The sequence below is a fragment of the Erigeron canadensis genome, chromosome 1 (assembly GCF_010389155.1).
Source record: "Erigeron canadensis isolate Cc75 chromosome 1, C_canadensis_v1, whole genome shotgun sequence".
Classification (NCBI taxonomy): domain Eukaryota; kingdom Viridiplantae; phylum Streptophyta; class Magnoliopsida; order Asterales; family Asteraceae; genus Erigeron; species Erigeron canadensis.
Genome location: NC_057761.1, coordinates 58,155,082 through 58,176,648, shown reverse-complemented (window position 1 = coordinate 58,176,648; position 21,567 = coordinate 58,155,082). Strand labels below are relative to the sequence as shown.

General features: G+C 32.8%; 3 protein-coding genes across 4 annotated transcripts; 2 read left to right on the top strand and 1 right to left on the bottom strand.

Moving 5' to 3' along the window:
• Positions 1-2,803: 2,803 nt before the first annotated feature.
• Positions 2,804-4,577, top strand: LOC122596033. The gene is made up of 2 exons (XM_043768537.1): positions 2,804-3,464; positions 3,535-4,577. Exons 1-2 carry the CDS (start codon positions 2,804-2,806, stop codon positions 4,575-4,577), a joined length of 1,704 nt encoding a protein of 567 aa, XP_043624472.1.
• Positions 4,578-8,261: 3,684 nt separating this feature from the next.
• LOC122596654 (lysine-specific demethylase JMJ30) lies at positions 8,262-13,112 on the top strand. Of its 2 annotated transcripts, none has more exons than XM_043769271.1 (6): positions 8,262-8,825; positions 11,113-11,322; positions 11,538-11,678; positions 12,041-12,184; positions 12,290-12,382; positions 12,748-13,112. In XM_043769271.1, the coding sequence occupies exons 1-6, from the start codon at positions 8,376-8,378 to the stop codon at positions 12,934-12,936; spliced, it is 1,227 nt and encodes a 408-aa protein (XP_043625206.1). In that variant the 5' UTR covers positions 8,262-8,375; the 3' UTR covers positions 12,937-13,112. The 2 variants fall into 2 exon arrangements, with proteins under 2 accessions (XP_043625206.1, XP_043625214.1); XM_043769279.1 differs by having other exon boundaries at positions 8,263-8,825; positions 11,550-11,678.
• A 287-nt stretch (positions 13,113-13,399) lies between these two features.
• LOC122584952 (IRK-interacting protein) lies at positions 13,400-18,121 on the bottom strand. The gene is made up of 2 exons (XM_043757044.1): positions 17,678-18,121; positions 13,400-15,160 (listed from the first exon to the last, which is right to left on the bottom strand). The coding sequence occupies exons 1-2, from the start codon at positions 17,927-17,929 to the stop codon at positions 13,625-13,627; spliced, it is 1,788 nt and encodes a 595-aa protein (XP_043612979.1). The 5' UTR covers positions 17,930-18,121; the 3' UTR covers positions 13,400-13,624.
• Between the last annotated feature and the right edge of the window lie 3,446 nt (positions 18,122-21,567).

Sequence of the window (21,567 nt, the reverse complement as noted above, 5' to 3'; positions counted from 1 at the left end):
ATTTTGAGGGATTTCCTGGATATGAATCCTTCTTTTCAAGCTAACCAAAAATAGGATTCATGGGATTCCAATTCTAAAGTAAATCCATTGAAATCTCATAAAATCCCATGAAACAAGCACCCAATATTTGAAGTCAGTGTAATTTACATTTTTGGTCAAACAATAATCCCATCCCAAAGAAAGAAAGAAAGACAGAAAGAAATTCCCAAGCTTTCTTTATTCCGCTTCTGCCACACAAATGTTATTTCTGGTCAAAGAAAGAAGTAGCACATGCCCATGGAAAGATATTTCTGGATTAATGAACAAACATCATCGTGGGCCTAATACATACGCTATTTATATGGGCTATACAGAATGGACTTAAAACATACACTATCATATATATTTTATTTGATCAGTTCGATTTCGATCTATTTGGTGTAAAATTGTAAATCGTGCAACCGTTCCACAAAATTACTGGAGGAACAAAGGTTTTGTAGAATGTATAAGGTTTCAATAAGAATGGATGATATAACATTTGCCGAGAAAGATGTAAGCGATGAAGAAGACGCTCAAGTTAAAGATCTCAAAAGATGAATGTGGAAGGAACGGATTAAAAAGCTCAAAAGGATCATAGATGAGAAACACAAGATCTCGGCATAAGAAACGGCATAAAAAATGAGGCCATGTCCCTGATCTTAACAAGCCTGCGTTCACTGATGACCGGATGTAAGATATCATACATGATACAACAAGACCATAAATTAACAAGTATGAGGCCTCTATCGATCGATAAAAGCACTTTTATTTTTTACCGCAATTAGTTACACAACTCTTAAAAGCACCGGTATGATTAATATAATAACTATGATCAAACAAAATCTGAACTCTTGATCATTAAGTTGCAAAGTGTTACTGATATCGTGAAGGTCGTTGTTAGATTAATTCTTACTTATTTCGTATTAGTTTTTTGTGGAAACTAGAAATTAGGTTACCATTTTAAAGAAATTGAAAAAATGCCGTTGTAGAAAGAATACTATGAACTTTGAACCTTTACAAATTACGACATTTTATAAGTCCAAACACACGTACACCTATCTACATGATATTCATGGTGGCCCGCCTGATTTTTTCGCTATACCAAAAAACAATCTAAATGCCACGTAGGCAAAAAGTGAAAAATATCTAAAAAATATCTGTACTTTTTTAAAAGCTATACAAAAAAAGTTCTAGAAAGGACATTGTCACACCAAAAATAATGAAAAGAAGTTGATGGGACGAAACATATGATCATAAACCAACTGGGTCATATATACATGAATCATGTGTTACATGGTATTTACATTCTTTTATATATATATATATATATATATACACATAATACATGATATTAAAAATAGTTTAATTTCTCAATTCTAAAACCAAAAAAGGTTCGAATGATATAAAACTTAATCCTAAAACCAAAAAAGGCTCAAATGAAAAAATCAAAACGACGTGAAGAACTCCAAACGGTGAAATATAATTACATCTTACCTTCATGACATAATTAAAAAATTATTCCATTTTTTTATACTTTTTTTTGTTGTAATAAGCAAGTTCATTACAAATGATATATATATATGAGTTACTTATTTGTGTCCAAGTTATTTGTAGGAATGTAAATGATCAATTCTGGAATCAAGAAGGACTAAAGGTGTTAAAGTTTAAACACCAGGCTGCTAAGTTGGAAAAGAAGAAAAGAAGAAGGAGCTAAAGTGAAAAATGGAGACTAGTATATAAACAAGATTATAACCCGTTTTAGGGTTAATGATTCATTCACTATTGCAGCCATTATTTTTGATATATAATTCTCTCTATATATTTTCTGATAATATATATATCTCATCGATATATATATAGATATATTTTTCTGTATTTGATCATCATACTAATGATTAATTTCTGGTTGTATACATAAACTCTATTAACATTCAAATAATAAAACACATTCAAATTTGTTCTTGAATGATTTGTTTGATTTCTGGTTGAGGTTGTGAATTCGTACATGGTATTAGAGCCAACGCATCGATTCTGCTGTTGATTCGTTCGATTATTGTTTCTTTTTTCATCAAATCTGGGGCGAATTCCATTGTGGAACCCTAGATTTTTCGATTTGGGGTTTTTTGTTCAATTTGAATTAGGGTTCTTCTGGTCTTCATCTTTTATTTGTTCTTCCGCTGCAAACTTCAGATCCTGTTTATTTTTTCTCGACTAAGTGAATCGAGAAAAGATATTTTCAGATCCTGATTACTTCTCTTGACTAAGTGAATCAAGAGGAGAATTAGGGTTCTTCTACCATCGGCATAAATAGCACTGTATTGTATTCTTGTTCCCTAATTTTTTATCTTGTATTTTTTGGTGTTTGATTCTACTTTTACTTTCTTCTCGATCTAAAGTTTTAATATATATATATATATATATATATACAAAGTTTTTTTTATCTCTTTTCACATAAAATCAATTAAGCTAATACTTGACCTGTCATCATACGAGTGGTTAGGAATCCTGTCACTGGCTTTTTTGAGTGATTGAGATTTATTTTTTACAAATTTTTTTTTCTCTTGAGAAGAAGGTATTTGTGGTTTCTTCTGTGTGTGCTTGCTATTTATGTTTCTTTGCATTTTATTGTTAATTGATTTTATTAATTTTTCTTATTTGCTTGTCTGGTTCATACTTGTTTCTTTGTATTCTGTTGTTGATTGATTCTATTATCTGTGTTCTTATTTGATTATCTGATTAATATTCTGTTTATATTTTGATTACTTGGGTTTAAAATTGGCTAAAAATGGTGAATACTCCACCTGCTTCTGTTCATGGTAATACTCCACCTGCTTCTGTGCATAATGAAGAATCTGATCATGACTCTGATTTTGAATCAACTAGGATTAGCAAATTGGATTTTGGTCATCCTTTGTATTTGCATGCTAGTGATACTGTTAGCACTCCTTTGATTGGATTTAAATTGTTAGGAACTGAAAATTACAAGGTGTGGTCATGTGCTATGGAACTTGGTTTGCAAACTAAGAATAAACTTGGATTTATTGATGGTACTTGCTTGAAATCATTTGATAATCCTGTGTTAGCAAGTCAATGGGATAGGTGTAATGCTGTTGTGCTTAATTGGATACTTGGTTGTGTGTCTCAGGAATTGTATTTAGGACAAATTTTTTCAAAAAATGCTACTGTTGTTTGGCAAGAACTCAAAGATACTTATGACAAAATAGATGGTTCTGTGATATTCAATTTGCATCATAAAATAAATTCATTCACTCAAAATGGTGCTTCTCTGTCTGAATATTATCATAATTTGAACTCTTTGTGGAGACAGTATGATTCTATGGTTACTTTACCTATGTGTACTTGTGCTGCTGCTACTACTGTTAAAAGTCATAATGATATGTTGAGATTAATGCAATTTTTAATGGGATTAGATGATGTTTACATGGGTGTTAGATCTAATATTTTGACTAAAGATCATTTACCTTCTGTTAAAACTGCTTATGCTATTATTTCAAGAGAAGAATCACACAGGGCAGGGGGTAAATGGTAAATCCACTAACACTGCAAATGCTTTTATTGCTAAAACAAAATTTTCTAAGAATACTAATGCTAAAACTGGTACTTACAGACCTTCTTTTGATGCTAAGAAAAGTTTTGACAATAATTTTGAATCTAAAAGAACTTTTGATACTAATACCAGAACTTATAGACCTCCAAATCCTAATCTTCAGTGTACACATTGTAACAAAATTGGTCATACAATTGAAAGATGTTTTCAACTAGTGAACAAAAAGACTTCAAATCAGTTTAATAAGTTTTCAAATAATAATGTTAATGTTGCTCCTTCTTGTTCCAAAACAATTGCATCTCAACCAATTTCTTCTCAACCTTCTGTGAATTCTTCTGATTCTGGTTCTATACCTGCTTTAACTTCTGATCAAATTTCTAAGTTGCTAAGTCTTTTAGATGTCAAAACTGGATCTTCTTCTGGTATGCATGCTAATATGGCAAGTATAAATGAACTTCCTTTATGCAGTAATTCTTGGTTTATGAATTGTGATTCTACTTTACTAAAGGCTATTATTAAATGGATTATAGATTCTGGTGCAAATCAACATATGACTATTTCTGATAAATATTTAACTAATGTTGTTGATATATCTGATCTGCAACTTAAAATTGGTCATCCAAATGGTACATCAGCTATTGTTCAAAAAATTGGGAATATGGTTCTTAAAAATGGAATTGTTTTATATGATGTCTTAGTTGTTCCAGAGTATTGTGTGAACTTAATGTCTGTTCATAAATTGTCTAGAGATAATAATTTGTTCATAGGATTTGATCCTGCTAAGTGTTATATTCAGGATTTACATCAAAAGATTCTTCTGGGGACTGGTAGTGAACAAGGTGGTTTATATGTTTATGATGATGATGTTTCTAATTGTTCTTCTGTGGTATGTAATTCTGTGTCTGCTCCTTCTGTTTCTAAACTATTATGGAATTCTAGACTTGGACACCCTGCTGATCAAGCTTTGTCTATGTTTGATAAAAAAACTTAATATTCCTAAAGGTAATATGGGTCCTTGTGATGTATGTCACAAAGCCAAACAAACTAGACAACCTTTTCCTTTAAGTGAACATAAAACTAAAAATCTAGGAGATTTAATTCATTTGGATGTGTGGGGACCTTATAAGGTTCAAAGCAAAGAAGGTTTTAAATATTTCTTAACTATTGTAGATGATTTTACAAGGGCAGTGTGGACTTTTATGATGAAAAGTAAACTTGAAGTGTTTTCTCATTTATCTGCTTTTCTTAATCTACTTGAAACTCAATTTGAACATAAGGTTAAAATTGTCAGAAGTGACAATGGTTCTGAATTTGTTAATAAAAATATTTTTAATCTGTTCACTTCTAAAGGAATTGTTCATCAAACTTCTATACCTTATACACCTCAACAAAATGGAATTGTTGAAAGGAAACATCGACACCTTCTTAATGTGGCTAGGTCTCTTATGTTTCAGGGGGGAATACCTTTATATCTCTGGAGTGATTGTGTGTTAATTGCTACTTATCTTATCAAAAGGACTCCTTCCTCTATTTTAAATGGCAAAACTCCTTTTCAATTGGTGTATGGTTCTGAACCTTCTTTAAGTCACCTAAGAGTCTTTGGTTGTTTATGTTTTGCAACAAAGTTAAACATTTCTGATAAATTTGAATCTAGTGCAGAAAAAAGTGTTTTGATTGGTTAGTCAAATTCAAAGAAAGGTTACAAACTTTTTAGTCTTGAATCCAAACAGATTTTCTTTTCTAGAGATGTTAAATTCTATGAAAATATTTTTCCTTTTACTATGAAGTTAAATGATTCAATTTTTAAACAAAGGTCTTTAAATCAGTTAAATTTTTTTGATATATATGATACACCAATTTTAGAGGAGAATGCTAGTCCCTATGATGATGAGGAAGGGTTAAAAAAGAATGATTCAGATGGAGGTGAGCTCTATCAAGACTTAGGAAGTCCTTTAAGGTCTACCAGTCTTGGTATTGAGACTGCAACCACTAGTCATAATGATAATAATACAAATTCTGAGGGATCTACTAGCAGTTCTTCTGAGTATCATATTGACAATCTGTTTTTAAACACAAATGATACTGAAACTAATGATATTAATCTTAGAAGATCAGAGAGGAATTCTAATCTTCCTAATAGATTGAAAGATTTTCAGTTAGAAGGAAAAGTTAAATACCCTTTAAAAAAGGTTGTTAATTATGCTAATTTGTCTCATGATCTTTACTGTTTTGCTACTTTTTTAAATAAAAGTTATGAACCTTCTTCTTTCAATGAAGCTAGTAAAGATAATAATTGGATCAATGCTATGAATGAGGAAATGGAAGCTTTAAATAGAAATAATACTTGGACTATAACTACTTTACCTGCTGACAGACAACCTATTGATTGTAAATGGATTTATAAAATAAAATATAAGTCAAATGGTGAAATAGAAAGGTATAAAGCAAGACTTGTTGCTAAGGGTTTTAGTCAAAGAGCTGGTATTGACTATGATGAAACTTTTTCACCTGTTGTGAAAATGGTTACTGTAAGGTGCTTACTTTCTGTTGCAGTTTCTTATAATTGGCCTTTATATCAAAAGGATGTTAATAATGCTTTCTTATATGGTGATCTTATTGAAGATGTATATATGAAACTTCCTCCGGGTTACTTTAACAGAAATGACAATATGGTTTGTAAATTAAATAAGTCATTGTATGGTTTAAAACAAGCACCTAGACAATGGAATGCTAAACTTTGTAGTGCTTTAGTTGAATTTGGTTTTGTGCAGAGCAAGTCTGATTATTCCTTATTTACTAGAAAAAAAGATGATACATTTGTTGCTATGCTTGTTTATGTTGATGATATTGTCTTGACTGGTAGTGAAATTGAAATTGAGAAGGTTAAGTCTTTAATGAATTCTAAGTTTAAAGTAAAAGACTTAGGAAAATTGAAATATTTTCTTGGTATAGAAGTTGTTAAGTGTGATGATGGTATTTGTTTATCACAAAGAAAGTATGTGTTGGAACTTTTGAATGAGTTTGGATTATTAGGTTGTAAACCTATTAACACTCCACTTGAAGTGAATATGACTTTCAAGAATGATTCTTCTAAATTACTTGAAAATATCACTGCATATCAAAAGCTAATAGGAAAGTTAATTTACCTAACTATAACTAGGCCTGATATAAGTTATGCAGTTCAATGTTTGTCTCAGTTTATGCATGCTCCTACACAGCAACATTTGAATTCTGGTTTCAGAATTCTAAGGTATCTCAAATCATCTCCAGGAAATGGTTTGCATATTAGAAAATCTGATAGTCTTGTTCTAAAAGGATATGTTGATGCAGACTGGGCAAGGTGCTTAAGTACCAGGAGATCTGTTACTGGTTATACTGTTTTTCTTGGAAAAACTTTGGTTTCTTGGAAGAGTAAAAAACAAACCACAGTAGCCAAGTCCTCAGCATAAGCTGAATATAGGGCTATGGCTGCTGTGACTTGTGAGATTATATGGCTTGTAAATCTTTTAAATGATATTGGTGTTAAAATTGCTCTGCCTGTTGATCTGTTTACTGATAGCAAAGCTGCTTTGCAAATTGCTTTAAATCCTGTGTTTCATGAAAGGACTAAACATTTTGAAATTGATCTTCATTTCATTAGAGAAAAAATATGTGCAGGAGTTTTAGAAACCAATAAAATCAAGTCTGATCTTAATGTAGCAGATTTGTTTACCAAGAGTCTTGGTTATAAGCAACATGTCTTTTTATGCAATAAGCTTGGTATGCTTGACATGTTTAAACCATGAACTTGAGGGGGGATGTTGTAATAAGCAAGTTCATTACAAATGATATATATATGAGTTACTTATTTGTGTCCAAGTTATTTGTAGGAATGTAAATGATCAATTCTGGAATCAAGAAGGACTAAAGGTGTTAAAGTTTAAAGACCAGGCTGCTAAGTTGGAAAAGAAGAAAAGAAGAAGGAGCTAAAGTAAAAAATGGAGACTAGTATATAAACAAGATTATAACCCGTTTTAGGGTTAATGATTCATTCAGTATTGCAGCCATTATTTTTGATATATAATTCTCTCTATATATTTTCTGATAATATATATATCTCATCGATATATATATAGATATATTTTTCTGTATTTGATCATCATACTGATGATTAATTTCTGGTTGTATACATAAACTCTATTAACATTCAAATAATAAAACACATTCAAATTTGTTCTTGAATGATTTGTTTGATTTCTGGTTGAGGTTGTGAATTCGTACATTTTTACAATTCTCGCAGTTCAAGTCTCAAGATACGGCTAAGATATTATTGTATGTTTATCTTAGATATGATGTAATTGTAATTGTACTGTGTATTTGGCATTTAGTATTTTACTAGTTACCTTTTTAATTAATTACTTTGCCGTTTTAAAAAAAAATGGGCCAGTGGATATAGAATACTTTGAACTTGGACCTTTCAACAATTCATGGAGACCCAATATTAGGTAAACCCAAATTCTATGAACTAGAAAGAAAATAAAAAAGATACCAAAGGATATTTTCGTAATCTCCCATTAACTTTCCACCACGTAAGCAAAAAGTGAAGAAAATATCTGAAATAATATCTGTACTTTCTAAAAGCTAAAATAACCAAAAAATCTAAAGTGGCCACGTCACACCCTCCTTCTTCACTAGTGGCTGATTTTATATATAGTCGGTGAAACAGGAAACTTCTCTTTATATTATAGCTATCTTTTCATACATCGAAGCTTCCACCAACCGCCGCCTTCCTCCGCCGTACGCCGCCGTAATGACCACTGTTAACTCCGACGACGTTTTGGAAACACCGGTGTTAGATGACGTGGCACACAGCCTCCTCCAAAGCATATCCGAAGAAGGCGGCTACGCGTTCGTGAGGATGTCAACACGCGCCGCGAGTGGAGACGCACGCGTGGCAGAGGAGGCGCGTGAGATGGCTTGGGAGCAGCTACATTCCGGTCCGTGGCACACGGTGCTGCCGGTGTGGAGAGATGCTTACGCGATGGCATGTTTGTATGTGGCGAAAGTGTTGTACAGGAATGGTGAGTATAAAGAGGCGATTAGGGTTTTAGATATGGGAATGATAATGGGAGGAAATGTATTGCGAAAGGATTTGGAGATTGCGATTGAGAAGGCGACCGAAAAGGCGAAAAAAGATGATGAGGTTGTTAATGGCTCTGCTAGATTGATAACAAATCAAAATGCATTTAACTTGATGGAGGTGAGTTTCTCAACTATCTCTCTCTCTCTCTCTCTCTGTATGTGAAATTAATTTTGTTAATGCAGTAATTATTTGATACATACATTTATTAAATACCTTTTATTTTTTGTTAGTATAAATGGACTGGAGTATATAAATTTTGTTGCATAATAATCATTTTTTTAGGTAGATTGCAACCGTTATAGATGGATTGGTATTTGGGGAAACTTGAGACGTTGAGGTCTTCCGGTTTCAAATATTGCTGTGAGCAAAAGGCTCCCAAGAATGGTTTTTCGTCTAGAATTGGAGTTGAGTATACAAAACGGCATGCCGGTGAACCCAAATTTGTCATTAAAAAAATATTTCAACTTTTGTTCCAAATATCTAGGAATCAATTTTATGAAAAAGTGTAACATAGGTAAAATGGTTAATTCATTGATTACTTTAGGAAGGAGACACTTACTTTGGGATGAAGCAGCAAGGCTGGATCAAGTGGTTAACACCCTTGCCTCTGGAGATAGAGGTCATGGGTTCTGTCCTCATCCCTTGCAAGGCCGGAGGTCTTTTTCTATCTTTAGATAGAACCTGGAAGCAGCCTCTCTACACTGTCGTGGTAGGGGTAAGGCTGCCTACATCTTAACCTCCCCCATACACCGTCGAGGTAATGGGACCCAAAACCCGTGGAAGACGGCATTGGGTGTTACTTACTTACTTACACTTACTTTGGGATGGAGGGGTAATTATTTTCTATATAGGTAATATTGAACAAAAAAAAGTATATTGGAGAAAGAACTACAAGATTTTGAGTGATATACTTGTAAATGGTGGTGAAAGTTAAATGATAAACCAAAAAAGTGAGTTGAAAACGCTCGGACTTGATCTGTTCACATGTAAAAGGTCCAAACACTTGATGCTGTCAATCGAATCACTTGTGAGTTACCTCGAACCTCGTAATATTGCGGTTTTTTACTCTAGTTCTTACCGGAATTTGTTTGTGTTTCCGATTTGAACCTTCTAAATATTCAATAATGTCTAGTTTCTAAAGCTTCGTCTCCAAGGACAAAAATACCTAGAGGTCCCATGTTCGAATCCTATGACCAAAAAAATATACCCCCTTGTAGTTGTGGCCACGGAGGTTCACCCGACGACTCCAACCTACCTGCAAAACGAGTGGTCGCCCACTCGCCCTTGGATTAGTCGGCTCACATGTGATTTTCTATAACTTTGACATGTGATTTGAATCGGTCCGGACCATCCATTTTTTTAAGAGCCCTGATTAGTTCCCCGGGTCTCGAGTTTTATAGGCTTGGTAAATAAACTTATCGATGTATGTTAAGGAGAAAAAACTTGTGGCATGAAGCTTAAATTACCCTCACCCCACACTCACACAACCTTTTATTTGTCATTTGAATGTTTAACTCTTGGAGAATATAAAGTTGAAGGTCGTATATTTGCGATACCCGATACCTCTACTCAATCCTATCAAACATGGTTGCTGATTAATCCTCTCATTGATCGAGGGAAAGAGATGGTTGTATTAGGAATGAAAATGTGATTTTAATTTGTGGATTCCTAGTAGACCTCGTTTAACTTGTTTGTTTTAAACACTTGTAGAATAAAAACAGTTGATAGAAATTCTACATTATATTAATGCTTATTCCCACTCTGACAAACTCTGCTGTATTGCTTAGTTCAAATCTGGGCTGGAGTTTCTAGTTATCTGGGAATCCAGTTGTCGATTATATTGCCCCAACATGTGGATTTGATGCAAATCAGACCAGTGTTGTCATTTAGGAAGAAATGGCAAACATGATAATTTATAATCGTTGATAGTTAGATACAATCGCAAGATACAACTTTCTGTAGGTCCCAAGACAGCACATTATCTTCCAAAGAAGCTTGTACAATAAGGCTTCTCAGTTTTCTGGTAATTCAAGAAATATTTTTGACTGCATTTGCTTAACAAAAAGAATATAGTGATAATTATGCATCAAGCAGTACAGCTTTAGTTAATAGAACTATGTGCATTGATTGCTGAGTAATGTTTTACCTGTCTGGATTATATATTTATCAGCAAAACAGTGAAGATCGCAAGAATGTTCATGTTCTGATTGGACAATGGACATCATGCTCAGACGGTTTGAAAGTGAACAGATTGTAGATAGGAGGAAGGTCGCTTAGGTTTCTCTGTTTTGAAGAGAAAAAGCTGGATTCATAAACTTTTCTCGTGGTTCAAATCATTATTTGAAGTTGTAGGACTGATAGGTTTATTATATTAATTTCATGACTTTTTGCAATGTACTTGTAGGTCCTTCAGTTCTTACCCAAGAAGTCATTGTCTTGTAAACTTGTTGGGAAGAGATCTGCCCTTTCGCTGGAGGGATTTATGCGTGACTATTTCCTCCCAGGTTCTCCTGTTTTATTAAGTGATAGTATGACTCATTGGCCCGCCAGGACCAAATGGAATGACTTGAGCTACCTTAAAAAGGTTGCTGGCTACCGAACAGTTCCTGTCGAGGTGATGTATATTTCCAGTCAACTGATGTAAAATTTGCTCTTCACTTTTACAAATTGCTTATGGGGTGATCCCTTTTAAATTGAAAAACTTACATCTATCCTTTAAGAAATAATCACTTTTGCTCATACTAATGCTAAATCAATCTTTAAGTTCTCCTGATGACTAATTTTTGTTGCAGATCCCTTATGCTCTAGATTCTGAAAAATGTATTATAGAACATCTTGCAGGTTGGAAAAAACTATTTGTGTACTGACTGGAAGCAGGAGATGTTAACATTCTCTGAGTTCCTTGATAGAATACAGTCCAACAGTCCTGTTGTACCTACTTATTTAGCGCAGCATCCCTTGTTTGACCAGGCATGTACTTACCCTCATTCATTCGTGGTAGTTAGAGGTGGTAATCGGTTGGGTTCTGTAACTTATCAATGGGTCATTTTGAATTGGGTCTGGTTGACAGTTGACACAATACACTATTTTGTCCAAAGTTTATTTCTGTAATTCAAGTTTTATTGTATTAAATATGATGTACAAATGTTATATTGTTCCAATAAAATGCACTTTGTGTCACTTTTGACCAGTATCATTTATAGCTAATTCTTTATTTAACAGCTTAACTGAATTGAAGTAAAACATAATTAAAACAAAGTATTTCAAAAGAAGTCGTTGTGATTTTGAAATTTTGATAGACTAGTCATTAATTATTTATGTGCTCTATGCAGATCCAAGAGCTAAGGAATGACATTGTTGTCCCTGACTACTGTTTTGCTGGTGGAACTGAAATGAAGTCTGTCAATGCTTGGTTTGGTCCAGCTGGCACAGTAACACCGTTACACCATGACCCTCACCATAATATTCTTGCTCAGGTATTTTAACTTCATTATATGGCTACCAGCCTACCCTCTTCAGCCTTTCTTCTACTTGAATAACATTTTAAGTTAGATTTTTTTGTATTGACACTACACTTTTAGGTTGTTGGAAGGAAATACGTCAGGCTCTATCCAGCTTCATTTTCAGAGGAACTTTACCCACACACTGAATCAATGCTGAAGAATTCCAGCCAGGTAGCTTTTTGCTAAACCACATGACCTTGATCATCTGATGTCAAATTATATCCATTCTACAGAAACTAGCTTGTATTGAAGATGGCAATATAGTTTGTTTGGATAACAGGGCAATATGGGTAACTTTTTATAGGTCAAAACAGGGCATGGTGGGTGGACATTATAGTTAGTAGCCCAATGATAATCTATTTCTTTTAGTAAAACTTGTGGAAGTTATCTGAATTAAATATAGAAGTACTTCTTTTTCTACTTTCCGAGATAAAACGTAACCCAAACTACTATCCATAAGTAAATGAATCAAACTTTCCACCAGTGGCTGTTCTATTCTATCTATAACTTTGATTAACAATCTTCATCATTCGAAGGTCGATCTGGACAACATGGACGTGAATGAGTTCCCAAAGATCCAAGATTTGGAATTTCTGGACTGCATTTTAGAGGAAGGGGAGATGCTTTACATCCCTCCCAAATGGTGGCACTATGTCCGATCGCTCACTACAAGTCTATCTGTTAGCTTCTGGTGGAGTGCTTCACCAAGTTCACCAACCTTATGATAATCAGTAAATCACAATAGCTTTAGCTTATGTGATACATTTATTGGATAGGTTAGTCATTTATATGCTAGTAAGTCGTCAGTGATCATTATCATTGTTAATGTATCAATGGATTGCTCCCTTTTCATTGCAATGCTACTGGTACATTCTTATTAAAACTTGTTTCCTTGTGAAAATTGGAGGGTTCCTGTTTATAGAAAAGACCAGTCTCGTTACAAGGCTTGTGAAATTTGTGCAAGTTGGCTTCTTGTTATTTCTCTCCCAAGTCTGATTTTTATCGATCACTGTAGGCAAATGGTTTCATTAATTTAGAGTTGATTTCAAGTTATTCAGTTTTTGACTGAACCTGCCAACATTAGAACAGTCTTGGCCCGCCTTTCTAATGTGAGTCGTACAGTCTGTCATAATCTGAGTTGATACAGGACTCTGTATGTACTAACAGCTTGATAGCTTGAAATGTAACTTAAGCCTAACAAGAAAAATCATCCTACAAATTAGTGAAATTACAAGTTTACAACCCACATAAATCCTCTTTGATCCCCTCACTTTAGCACTATCGACATTTGCTAATCCCACCACAATATTTAAGTTACAACACATTGAGCTCTTGGTACAGCACAATCAAATTTGAATCCATAAAAAATTACGTTACCAACTAAGAAAAATAAACAAAAGATTGACAATTACTTCAGCCTGTAGTTTTATACCTGCAAAGAACCTTACACCTCAAAATCTTATCCTGCACATAGAACCCAGGCATCACCATAACCTTTACACGAGTGGGGTTCTGTGATCTTTGTCTATCCACAAACACATCCTCCATGAATGCACCATCAAAGCTTCTATTATCTTCCACCCTCAATATGCCCAATGCTGGACAGAACGAAAATGCTAACAAATGCAATAGCCATATGCATTTAGCTGCCACAAAAAAAGCTTGCAGCAACTGCTCGGGCCAGGGACGGGTCCAGTTCAATGCTGTTATTATCCCACTCATCTTCTGATCGCAAAAACTACTAAACTCATCACTGTAGTATTTTGTTCCCTTTCTTAAGACCTCATTCCAACTCAAGTTTCTAAGGGCACAAAAAGAAGAAAATTGTGCTTTGCGTTCTTGTTGTGGATCTAAAAGCTTTGGGCTTCCATTCTTTTGAAAGACACAGTTTTCAAAATCTTGATAAAGCGATTGGTTTATTATCGCTTCCAAATGGTACAAAACTGCCTTTGAGTACTTAGAATTCAAAGATAACTTATGGGGTTGAAGAATTGAGTTTAAGTTCTCGAGTAAAGCAGTATCTCCTTCATCAATCTGAGCTACTAAAGTCTTGCAGAAGTGTTTCACTGATAATCTTGCTTCAGAAACTATCTGCATAAACCCCTCCACCATCACTTCATGACTAACCGGCATGTTTTCATTGTCTCCATCAGCAAGCCTCCCTCTCGTTATCACTCGACTATTATCAGAATCTTTTGCTTGTAACACTGCTTGACCTAAAGCCTTCTTGAGCTCTTCACAATAATTCTCTAGATACTCCATCTTTTCTTTCAAATCCCCTATTGAAGATTTCATTTCTGAAACCTCTAATAAAGCTGCATCCCGCCTTTCGTTTGCTTCAATTAATTCTTTCTTCAACGCCTCAACTGACATTATCATACCTGACTCTCTGTAAGAAACATCATCTGATTCTATCCGCGTTGGAGAAGTTTCTACATTTTTGTGTTTTTTCTTGTTTAACCGAGGAAACAACCAAGAAAGACTCATTCCTGACTTGGGTTTTGAATGAGATTGAACTGCAGAATGAGAATCAGTCATTGGTACCACCAGGTTAGAGTACTTATGATTCTTGGAACAGTTCTCTACCGCATTATTGTTGTTATTATTCTTACTATACGTGCTAAGTGTTGCCGGTTTGCATTTATTGCAGGACGTAATTGATCTAAAATCACCAAGGCTGTTTCTTCTCGACTTAGAGAATTCGGTTCCAGGTGACGCACGGAGGAGTGTAATGTGGTTTGAGGAATTGGTGACAGAATGTTGATCATCAGACGGGCACGTATGAGGAACAATGTTCATCAAGTCGGGTGGCAGCAATGTTCTTGATGATGTGTTTGGGTTCTTGTAATCAGATAAGAATCGCATGTCATCATTACCACCTCCTCCGTTAACACTAGATTCATCCCAACAACTTGGAAAACTTTGATTTCTTGGTACATCATCATAGCTCTGCAAAGTTATTTTTTTCAACTAAAAAGGTTACAGCTGGTTAAATGTGAATAATTTAGTAAGCTTGTAATTCCTGTGTCTAACACCAGAAGTTTAGGCATGTATATTTTAGAGATTACTAAATTAATCACATATGTTACTCTACATTAAAGGAAAGCTTTAAAGATTGAAAAAGCTACTTTAGTCTGAAAAGCTGTCCAAGAGAGACTTGAAACTGAATCAAAGTGTTTTTATTATGTCAAAGAGAATCTGCTTTATGTTCTCAATTTTAATTTATTTTAAGATTCAATCTAAATCGAATTTACAAAACAAGGATTCATAAACTTTAATTAGTTTCGTACCTTAAATCATATTTTGATTCATATAGGTATATAAAAAGTGTTATTATTTAACAATGGAAATGATTAGGTAAATTATCCTTTTTCTGGAATTAAAATTTTTAAAATTTGTTTCATATAAAGTAAGGATATAGAGGTCAAATCCATCTTCTTTTTAACCCATATTGGTGGCCTGTTCTATTTAGGGAACCTATATTTAATGGTGCCATGAGATCTTATATTTAATTATTTGTATTTTGTTATTCTATTATTATTAGTAGTATTTCGGATGGTGTAGATTGTCTAAAAAGACTAAATCTTGTCGATTTATATGGAAGGAACGTTTTACATGAAACCCATAAAATTTTCTGATATGATAGCTTATACCATGGACATGAAGTTATCAGTGTGATTTACAGGACCTGAGGACCACATGATATTTGATATTTCTACCCTAAGTAATAATAATGTAGTAATATGTGAAATGTGGATATATATATATTGGGACCCAAAAATGAAGTTTAATTTTCAGCCCTTGATTATATTGTGATAAATGGCCAGACAATGATAGCATTGTGATGTTGAACCTAATGGTTGAGAATGAATCTTTTTGGATCCAAATGTGGGATTTAAGGTACAAAACTATATATATGGATGGACAAGTTTAAGTATTTTGTTATATGGATATAACCAAATAGTCTTATTGGATTAATTGGGTTAGATAGGATAATTCTATATCTTATTTTTGACGATATTAGATGTTGTATTTTGATTAAGATAATTTGATTTTTTGGATTGGACTAGGAAAAAAAAATCAGCTAACATATGGGTTTACGGATTGGTTTTACTTTTTAATGATATTATGTTAATGGACGTAACTCCAACTTTCAAGTTAATTAAAGATTAATCCTCTTTTAATTTAAGTAATCTATATACGAGATGTTTCTATGTTTATCCTTTTAATTTTGTTAATCACTTTACCAAGTTATCATCATGGTTTTATGGTACTATAATATTTTGTCAAGGGTAAAGGCCTAAAGGGCTACCAAACATAATTAATTTTGAAGGATATGATGATTTTTAAACTGAATTTGACAACAAAAAAAAAGCCAAAAAGCGTTATCAGTAGTTCAATAAAAAAAAATAATATCTTTACTAAAATAATTAAATCTTTCATTTTACATTCTATTAACTAGAAAAAAATAAAGTAACTGAGAAAATACAAAGAATTGTGTAACATTTCTAGGAAAAATTGTAAATTCAAAATTGGAGTAGAGTTCAACTATAATAATATTCATAATCTTATAAGTTAGAAAGAAACTAAAATAACCAAACTTTATAGTCGCATGATGAGATTTAGGTTTTTGTTATTTTTTTTTTTTTGTTTATATTAAATCTGTTTTAAAAATATTAAATATATTGTTTATTTATCAAAACAAAGTTAATAGTTTCATTAAAAATACGGTGGCTAAATATTCCTCAAGTGTCATGATCAAGATTGCAATGTAGTATTTTAATTTAACTAATCAAATGGATTCCCTAATAAAGAAATACCTATACCCTTGATGGCAATAAAATACATACAAAATACACAAGAATCTTACACTAAACTTCAAATTTTGATGATAAAAACAAAAGATGAACTCTATATACGTTTGTTAATTAAATATCGATATGACCAATTTGATGTATACTTTAAATGAAGCATTTCTATTAAATAACGAAAAGAACATTTTATTTTATTATTATTGTAAAGTACAAATAATTGAAGCTTTAGCTATTGGCCTATTGTGGTATATAGTTGTCAAAAAACAATTTTAGCAATTTTAATGCAGGAATTTAATGAATACGTAAAATTTAAAAAGAAAAAAGTTAGCAATATAAAATAACATTATAGACTAACTTTACAAGCAAGATGTGTTGGAAGGTTGCGTAAAGTGGTTTATATTGGTTTTTCTAGTGTAATTTGCACATAATTCAATAGTGTTATTAATTTCTTTTAATACCTCAAATGACAAAATAATAATAATAAATACAATTTTAACGAATATCTGAATAACGTAGTGCTGAATCTAAATGGACTTTAACATCAAGTTACAGTTCCATTCGCGTATTTAAAGTAGTAAAATTCAATCAATTCAATATGGTAAAGTAAGATAAGAAAAAGTTATAATATCAAGAAAAGAAAAGAGGAACTTACAGGGGTGAAAACCGGGTAATCTTGGGCCGAGAGTTGAGATGCATGGCGTGAAACAGGGGACAGAGCCGGTAACCGGAGATGGGCCGGGCTGTTGTTTTGTAACAGGGCTGCATGAAGTGCCCTGAGCTCAACAGCTTTAGCAATGGCTGCTTGTATTTCTTGCTTGCTAACCTCAGTACTGTTTGCACCATTAATGGTTCGTTGGTCTTTTGGGTTATGTCTTTCGGGTGTGGTTGCGGTTCGGGTGGCCATTTGTGTGGTAATTAAGGAAGGAAAACAAAAGGGGAGAGTGAAAGGATTACATATGAATGAAGGAATACTATGATTAAAAAGATCATGTAATGAATGAAAACAACAAAAATAGTGTGTGTTTTTGTTAGTATTTGTGTTTGTTTGTGTATGTGTGTGAAATATAAGTTAAGGGTTGGATTTGAATTACAAATGTAGAACAAGATCAGAGGAATACAGAATTATAAGAGAGGGGGAATTTTTATTTTTTTTGTCATTGGTAAAAATGGAATAAAGGGATGGGAGGGGGAGCATGTGTACAAAAATTGAGAGTGAACGAGTGTCTAGTGGTTGTTGATTATGTGTTGGTGTGAGTTGATGTTAGATTGAAATGACTATATTGTCCCTTTGGTGTTATCAACTTTTAATTACCTGCTCCCTTTGTTAGTTTTCTAAACATGAATTGTAATTTGGATTACATATATTGATATATATAAATGGGGAAAGGTTGGTAAAGTATGCAGTACCTATCTTAGGTAAAGCAGGGGGGATTATGTAAAATTTTAGGAGAGATTATGTAAAATTCAGGGGGGTTTTATATGTTTATCAAATTCAAAGATTTAATTTGTAACTTTTTTTAACATGACAGTACTTAAGATAGGTAAATCGGTGCAGTGCGGATTATTTCTCTATATAAATATGGTTTTATAAGGGTTTAGACCCATGTGCATACTTTATGGTTTTGGCTCTAAATGTATGTTTCTTTAAACGAATATACAGTTTAGGTAGGAAAACCATAGACTTGCATGGTCATTGAAAAGGTTATAAACCATTAAAATGTAAAAACATAAATAATAATAATAATTAATAAGTTGTGAAATAATAATAATAATAATAATTAAATAATAAAATAAGTTGCGAAATAATACAAGCTTCAAACATTAGATTATGAAGTGCTCAATCACGTTGGATTACACGGATCCATGCTAGTTATTGGAAAGGTTAAAATGCTAAAACATCAATACAAGTATAAAGAAAGGGTAATCATTAAAGGTATGTACTATGTAGTGTCCTAGTATATACAATTATGCTACATTTAGTTAAATTGCAGTGTACAGTGGAAATTACTTTTAAAGTTATTTGGTAGTTAAACTATCTCCAATGTGATTTCACTAGTAAAAAAAACACACATAGAGACCGGTTATAATGGGTATAGAGACCTGTTGTACAACCGGTCTCTATAATTAGTGGTTTTGCAAATAGAGACCGGTTGTCAACCGGTCTCTATACTTAATATAGAGACTTGTTATATATATACAAACCGGTCTCTATTCTATTTTTTTATTTAAAAAAAAAAATAATTAATATATTAATCAATTTCATATAAACCAATTCACAGATCTAAAAATTACCAATTCATAGATCTAAAAAGTTTGAATTTACAACCAATCTTTATTCAATCCAAACAATTCAAGAACATTCATCAATTTATAAAAATAAAAAATAATTCATATTTCAACCAATCCTAGATTAACCCGATTAAAAAAAACCAAACAATTTCAAATCTGAACCAAATCTTTATTAAATCCAAATTATACAATCTATGAACACTTAGCAAAATATACTACATATGTAAACAAAAATATTATTTGGTTGAAATCCAAAGTAACCTGCATATATTTACAACAGGAAAAATTGTTTGCATATATTTATCGTTGTTGCGCATACACAAATAATAAAACTACAACATACATAAGCCTACCAAGCGTGGTGCAAAGTTGAAATCCGAAGTAACCTGCAGCAAGAAAAGTTGAAAAAACTTCCATCAAGTTAACCAAAATTATAGGACGAATCATGCCACAATATACAATTAAAGTTATGATAATAACTTGATAATAAGATCAATACCTCTCTTTCGCTCATACGCTGACTGGATGCCCTACGACTGTGGATGGATCGGAAAAATTAGTACCAAAATCATAGATCTTAGATCTTGCCCAAAACTTCAACAACTAGTACAAGATCTTATATCTTATTCGAGAATCCAAGATCCACGGTTTGTAGAGATGAAAAAAAGGGAATGAAAACCAAAAAGACCTTCCGCTCTACCGGAAAAAAAAAAATCCGGCAAAAGGTTAGGGAGGTGGTGGTGGACTAGTGGGTGAGAGTTAATTGTAGAGAAAAGTTGAAGGAAATAATGTTTGAAGTATGTAATCATCACTTCATCAGAATGAAAATATCTTAGAATGAAAATGCTATATAGAATAGAAATATTATAGAGACCTGATAGGTAGAAAAGAGATGGTCTCTAAAGTTTTTGAAGAATAGAGACCGGTGTATTTTTAATTCACAGCTCTCTATTCTTTACTTAACGGGTTTCTATACCCGGTATTTATAGAGACCGGTTGTTTAGGCTTAGAGATTACTTCTTTATAAAATAACCGGTCTCTATTGCCTCAAATTTGTAGTAGTGTTTACTTGGTAAGCAACTAAGCTTATTGAAAGTCTCATAAGAGATCGGGGATTATATTTTATCGGGTAAATATTTAGGAATGGTCGGGAAAAAGGTCCAGAAAACGATCACGGAAATAATGGTTAGGTCGTGTATTTAAAACCAAAGAATCGACTTGCTATGAGTAGTTTAAAAGGGGGTTGCTCTTTGTTTACCTATTTACATTGGCGGATGCACATTGATATTAAGGGGTTCAATGTACCCTCCTTACCAATTACTCGTAATTTTTTTACAAAGCTTATATAAAAATTAATGGAACCTCCTTCCAAGTTTTGTGTGAACCCCCATAGGTAAAAAAGCCCAATAAAATTAAAAAATAAAATAAAATTGAGAGGTATTTTAGATAGATTTTGAAGTTGTAATTTGAAAAAGTGAATAAGGGACTCTTCCATTATAAAGGAATATAGATTATATTTGTATATATGACCCGATCGATAGACCCGACTCTTAAAACTTTTTTTTCCTTCTCAACTAAGTCGTTGTAACTTTCTCAGTGACTCCCATAACACAACATCCTAGATCCGCCACTACCTGTTTACCATGAAAATGTCTACTTCAACGTACTAAACTTAAATTTAACAAAGGGACGTACGGTTGAATGACTATTGCTTTAGAATGCATGTCCTTAATTATATCTCGACATCTTAAACACCATCTCACAGGGACAACATTTCATTTGATTCTAATTTATCATCACTTGGCATATTTATTGGTTGGGCTTTTTATGTTATAGCTTAACGCATCCTTGATGTTTACAAGACATAGTGTCTTGTATTACTCGTATGATGGTAAGCATGTTTCTCAAAACTCGTTCCATACGTGAAAATCACTATTAAAGTTGATTATGTATAAAGATAATCTTAATGAACATTGATTTAAGATTGTTAAAGTTTTTGGGATCGAATTATATAAAAGACTACATTACTGCCCATCTAATCAATGGTTATTTTTAAATATAAGCAGATAACTAGATAAGGTATTTGAAAAAATTTTCAGTTGGGGTAAATATAAAAATTGTGTTAAAAATCTATGGAAAATTTTTTAAAATCGATGAAAAATGTAAATATACATGATAAAATCTAAATTTGAGAGGGACATTGATCCCCTTTGCTACCCATGTGGTATATGAGCATTGTTTCTTTATACATAT